Genomic DNA, 6240 nt, shown 5'->3' with positions numbered 1-6240 from the left:
CTCACTCTCTGCTCTTTGAACTGAGAGAGCTCCTCGGATGAGGAGCGAAACGTCTTTTGTTACAAATAAGGTCCAGTTGTTTTTTTGTATTGAACGTTTTGTGAATTCATGTCTTAAAGACATAAAACCATGGATGACCATAAGTTTTCTACTTTTAAACTCAGACAAGACAGAGGTTGTGGGTTTTGGACCAGAGCATCTTGGGAATAAACTTTGCTGTCTTTCACTTTCTATGGATGGCATTAATTTGGCCTCCAGTGTTTGTCAGGATATGTCTTTATATGGCATGTTCTCACGGCGTCAACACCAGTGAGGCACTGCAAGTCAGCGAGCTGGCCTTCAGGCAGAGATGAGAGAATGTTTTGTGCACGCTTTACGGAAAGATGTTCTCAGCCATAATATAATAAAAGATTCATACCAAAATTTCTATAACAGCGAGTGTTGTTGGAGAGAGGAACAGGTTGAAGGTGTTTGGTAGTTTTTGATCCAGGTTGATGTTTGGAGATTGAAGGAACAAGATGATGACAGGACAAGGTCACAAGGAGCGAGGAAGTCTCAGAAGACCCAGAGGAGCAGGACTTAAAGGACACACGATATCAGTAATCACAAGGTTAATCAAAGTTTCTCAAGGAATAAGCTTACCAGCTGTCCACTAAGATACCATAAGGTACCATAATGTTCCAGCATAGGATGAATGTGTGGCATAAGTTTAAATAGTCTTCAGCAGAGCTATATCCCAAATCAGGTGCAGGTGTGGAGTGGTGGGTGATTAAGATGATTAGCAACTGGGGAGAAAGTGCTTGTGGCTGGAAATCCCACACTCTCAAAACCAGCTGGTCACAGCAGATGGCCACTCGTCCTGAGCCTGGCTCTGCTGGAGGTTTCTTCCTATGAGAAGTGTGCTTTTTCTTTCCACTGTTGCCACTGTGCTTGCTCAGAATGGGAGACTGTTATGAAGAAAAGATTCTACACAATCTGCTGGCTTCATTAAATAGAGAATTTTACTAACTGGCTTTCGTAATGTATATGAATATTTCTGTTCAGTGCCCTGAAACAACTTCTGTTGTGACTTGGCGCTAAATAAATAAACTGAATTGAACTGAATTAAAAGGAGTAACACATTTTTAAGACAATTTTATGATTTCTTTAAACAATACATAAAAATCAACTTTAAATTCATTTTTATGAGAACACGTGAAAAATAAATTTGTATTATAACACATTAAACAATGTCGATACAAGAAAGGTGTAGTGTTGCGTAAAGAAGGGACTCAGCTGATTCAGCTAATCAACTCCCTACCTTTCTTAAAGTTGAGTCTTCCCACAAGTCTTCCCATCACACTCTCCTCACTTCTTAGCACATTACCATTCCTATTTTAACAAGCCTAACCTGCTGCACATCCTTTCCAGCCTGATCCCTCTGTCTTGCCAATCAGTACAAGTCCTTCTCGCCCTCTTTAGTGTCCAGTCTCCCACAACTCATCATACGTCTTCTGCTTTGCCACCTCCCTCTTTGCTCTACGTCCCATCTCCTTATATTCCTGTCTCCTCTCTTCAGTCCTCTCACTGTCGTATTTCTTCTTGGCTAACCTCTTTCTTTGAACGGTGTCCTGTACGTCACTATTCCAGCACCAGGTTTCCTTATCATCCATTCTCTGTCCAGATGAAACACCAAGCACCTTCTAATTTCAGTCCCCACAACACCCCACTTTGGAACTGCAGATATATATTACATAACCGTAACTCTATATTTCTACAAAACTGGTTAGATAAAGGCATATGGTCTGTTTTACACTTGTTCAATTCGACAGGGAAGATTATAACATTTGAGAATTTTAGATCCAAATTTAACTTGACTGATAAAAAACAATATAAGAAAGTGATTAATGCAATACTCAACCTATAATAATCATGACATCTAATTTATATACAAATGTTCCAAACACAAATCTTCCCGCGCTTTTAGTGAATAATCTAAATCTTTTGGACTCCAAACGAAACAACTGTTCGTTTCATATTTAACAAAGAGCTGTATCCCTGCTCCTCTTCCCGTAACACAATTCTAAATTCCTTCTCCAGAAAAGATGCTCAACAATTAAGATCAAAATTTTATAAATTCCCTGTCGCACCTAAAGCAAAAGAGATTAATTTCAGAATTATTAATAGAATATATCCCTCTGCTGACTTTCTATGTAAGCGCTTTGGCTTTGAATGTACTAACTGTTCATTTTGTAAAGAACTAGCTGAGACCACTGAGCACAATTTTTATGATTGTATATATACTAATGCCTTTTGGGATGATTTACATCACTGTGTCTAAATATATACAGATTTCAAAATTGAAAATTGAAAATGTCTTGTATGGTTTTATCGCAAAAAAACTCTGTACATGATCTGATGATTAACACTATTTTCATTCTACAGAAGTTTTTATTCACAAGAATATATTTCTTAAAGCTAGACCAAATGTTGTTGCCTTTCACAGAGAAGTGTGCCTCTTCTTCTCATCTCTGAAACACATGAGAAGATGCTGCTGTGGATCTCTGCAAGATGGTGAAGGACCTCAGTCTCATGGAAAACCCCGAACTCTCATGAACACTGAACAAACTCTATTGTCTGATTTTATTTATTTTTATTTTTGTTTAGTTTGTCTCCTTTTTATCTTTCTTTCTTCTTTGTTTGAAGTTGTATTTGTACTGTTTAATGACAAATAATTTAAAAAAAAGTTGATTTGTGGCACTTTCGGCTTGCCGTAGCTGCTCCGAGCAGCACGACCCCGCCTTCACGTCACGTGGTGTCAGTTTCTGTTTGACTCGTAAGTTTGTGGTGAAATGGCGCAGAAAGGAGTGGAGCTGGACGCTGATCGATTCTCTTGTCCGATCTGTCTGGAGGTTCTGGAGGTTCCGGTGGCTCTCCCATGTGGACACAGCTACTGCATGAAGTGCATTAAAGACGTGTGGAACAAGAAGAGGAAGAAGAAAGTGTCCAGCTGCCCAGAGTGCAGGCAGACCTTCACACCGAGGCCTGCGCTGGTGAAAAACAACATGTTGGCAGATTTAGTGGAGCAGCTGAAGACGACTGGACTCCAGGCTGATCCTGATCATCTCGCCTGTCCAGGTCCAGAAGATGTGGCCTGTGATGTTTGCAGTGGGAGGAAGCTGAAGGCTGTCAGGTCCTGTCTGGTTTGCTTAGCTTCTTACTGTGACAGACACCTTCAGCCCCACTATGATGCTGCTCCTTTGAGGAGACACAAGCTGGTGGAGCCCTCCACAATGCTTCAGGTGCGCGTCTGCTCTCGTCACGATGAGGTGATGAAGGTGTTCTGTTGCACTGATCAGCAGTGTGTCTGCGTCCTCTGCACCATGGACGATCACAAAGACCACGAGACAGTTTGGATTCAAGCAGCAAGAGCTGAGAAGCAGAAGGAGCTCGAGGCGGATCGACAGCAACTCCAGCAGAGGATCAAGGACCAAGAGGAAGATCTGAAAGTGCTCCAGCAGGAGGTGGAGGCCATCGATGCCGCTGCTGACAAACAAGTGGAGAGCAGTAAGAAGATGTTTGCCGAGCTGATACGTCTCATCCAGAGGCGAAGCTCTGATGTGGAGCAGCAGGTCAGATCCCAGCAGAAGACCGAGGCCAGCCGAGTCCGAGAGCTTCAGGAGAAGCTGGAGCAGGAGATCACTGAGCTGAGGAGGAAGGACTCTGAGCTGGAGCAGCTGTCACGCACAGAGGATCACAACCAGTTCCTGCAGAGCTACGTGTCCCGGTCAGCCCTCGGCGGGTCTCCACACTCAGCCAGCATCACCGCTGGTCCTCACAGGTACTTTGAGGACGTGGCAGCAGCTGTGCTGGAGCTCAGAGACAGACTACAGGACGCACTGAGTGAGAAGTGGACAAACATCTCACAGGTGGGCTCTGATGTTCATGTTTTAACCATGACCTTCCAGTCAGAGCCACAAACAAGAGCAGACTTCTTGAGTTACTCGTGTGAGCTGACCCTGGACCCGGACACAGCGTACAGAACGCTGCTGCTGTCCCAGAACCACAGAGCAGCCATGGTGGAGTATGAGCAGGAGTCTTACACCAGTAACCCACAGAGGTTCACTCATTACAGACAGGTCCTGAGTAAAGAGAGGCTGACTGGGTGCTGTTACTGGGAGGTGAAGTGGGCTGGAGTAGGACTCTGTGTAGCAGTTACATACAAGAACATCAGGAGAGCAGGGAACTCACTGGAGTGTGCGTTTGGGTTCAATGACAAGTCCTGGGTGCTACAGTATGACATGGAGGGGTGCCGTTTTACACCAACCAGTTACACTTTTTACCACAATAAAGTCAAGACTTCAGTCTCTGGTCCGGAGTCGCACAGACTGGGAGTGTACCTGGACCACAGAGCCGGTACCCTGTGTTTCTACGACGTCTCTCAAACCATGACTCTCCTCCACAGAGTCCGCACCACGTTCACGCAGCCGCTCTACGCTGGATTTCGCTTTTGTTATTGTGACGGAGGCGACATAGAGTTCGTAGAACCTGAAGGAACTGACACGGCTCCGGCCCGCTCTTAATTACACTTTAGTTAGCTCCAGATAAAAAACATGAGAATGGAATAAACAGCATGCTCCTTTAGCTAATGTTGGGATCAGTAACATGGCTGCCGGCTGGGGGGGTGACACCCACCCTGAGCTCACTGCAGGGCGGAAAACAAGCGAGACAATTATTTTACTCTTTTCTTTTAAACCCCAAACAGAGTTGATACTGGGAGCACCGAGCCCCCCCATGACTTTAGGCTGACTCACATTCTGCAGACGCTCATATTTCTCTGTAGTTGGACAGACGTAGATCCAGCGAGGGAGGGGGCTGTTCTCCGTCGTTCCTGACAGCAGCCTCGAACTCCCGGATCCACATCACAGAATCTGATGGTTTGTTCTTTGGCACAATCTGAAAATCCACTGCACCACTGGAAACATGGCGGGGTAATAAAAGTTGTGTGGGCAGCTTTGATGTTGGACTGGAGCTCAGACATGAAGATGGTGTCGATATGAACGCTTGGTGGGCACGCTGGTTGTCAGCCTGCAGAAAGCAACGAGATGGTTGTTCTGAACCTCGTCTTTAAGATCAAGAAGGAAAATTCACTGGAGCTGACGGGCAGGTGCAAGCCAAAACGTTTAATACGTTTAGTCAGGTTTTTATTTTGGGGTGATAGAAATCTGTGATTCTGATGAGTGTCACAAGTCTAAAAAATCAAAATGACACTTTAGATTAAAAAAATTAAACTGAAACGTATCGTGATTGAATAAAAACTGTTTTAGGTGGTTTAGGTGTTTGTAAGACCAGTGATGAAAGAAGCGCTTGTTTTAGCTGAAATGATTCTTTACATGAAGAAAGCAGCAGAGTTCAGTCGCTCTGACGTCGAATTCAAATCAACGTGACTGAAAATGGGAAAGTGTGGAGCTCAAACTGGAAAAGCGTTCAGGATCTGGATTAATGAGCGACCTGAAGGCACGCCGGTGTTTCTGCTGTAAAGCTGTATGATGTCATCGTTTGACAACCCCGAGGCCGAAGACGCTTCTCGTCCATCAGCACATCTGGGCCTGTTTTGAATTGAGCAGAGTGCAACTAATGAGACTGACCGTGTTCTAATGTTTTGTTGTTTTTGTAAAGATATAATCAGTGAACAGGTTCATTCACATCATCAAGATGTTTTAAATCATTAAGAATACCACATGTGGTCATGGTCAGTTCATTATCTTTACACTTCAGTGCTGAGTAAAAACATTGTTGCCCACCGTGTGGCCGTTGCTAAAAAATTAACCCAACTATTATTTTAAGTTTTTTTTTTTTAAATCATTTAACTTTTTATTGGCATTTTCCACATTTATTTACATACAACATGTACATGAACAGTTCACATTTAACACTACATACAAAAACTTAAAAACAACTTTTTGCTTGGGAGCTAATCTAATAATCCTTTTGTCTCTTCCAGTTTGTCGAGTATTTATTTATTGTCGCTGCCTGTGGTTTTGAATAGTGTCCATCACTCCCATTTTTCTCCTATTTGTGTTTAATCTCAGGTGATATCATTTTCCATTGTGTAGATTTATTCTATTATCTCAATCCATGGTTCATGACTGGGGGGGTCCACCTTTCCCCATTCCCCCGTAATAGTTTTCTTACTAGCTATGAACATCATCTAACCCTTGCTCTTACCTTTTCTATGGTACTGTTAAAACTGCAAAGGTA

At 43.4% G+C, this 6240-nt stretch overlaps 2 protein-coding genes across 2 annotated transcripts in view; one reads left to right on the top strand and one right to left on the bottom strand.

The window, feature by feature from the left end:
* Nucleotides 1-2816: 2816 nt before the first annotated feature.
* On the top strand, nt 2817-4736 carry LOC119410484 (tripartite motif-containing protein 16-like). Its single transcript, XM_037677364.1, has one exon. The coding sequence runs from the start codon at nt 2832-2834 to the stop codon at nt 4560-4562; it is 1731 nt and encodes a 576-aa protein (XP_037533292.1). The 5' UTR covers nt 2817-2831; the 3' UTR covers nt 4563-4736.
* Nucleotides 4737-4806: 70 nt separating this feature from the next.
* Nucleotides 4807-6240, bottom strand: part of dhrs13b.2 (dehydrogenase/reductase (SDR family) member 13b.2) — a 12034-nt gene continuing 10600 nt past the window's right edge. Inside the window, exon 8 of the mRNA XM_037678435.1 lies at nt 4807-5067. Coding sequence (XP_037534363.1) covers nt 4807-5067 — 261 coding nt within the window. The remainder of the gene's footprint in view (nt 5068-6240) is intronic.

The sequence above is a fragment of the Nematolebias whitei genome, chromosome 6 (assembly GCF_014905685.2).
Source record: "Nematolebias whitei isolate Nwh7 chromosome 6, NemWhi1, whole genome shotgun sequence".
NCBI classification, from domain to species: domain Eukaryota; kingdom Metazoa; phylum Chordata; class Actinopteri; order Cyprinodontiformes; family Rivulidae; genus Nematolebias; species Nematolebias whitei.
The sequence above is the reverse complement of the archived record's forward strand: the minus strand, read 5'-3'. Positions and strand labels throughout refer to the sequence as shown.

Coding starts and splice junctions, on each gene's coding strand:
- LOC119410484 (XM_037677364.1), top strand. CDS start 2,832: ATGGCGCAGAAAGGAGTGGAGCTGGACGCTGATCGATTCTCTTGTCCG.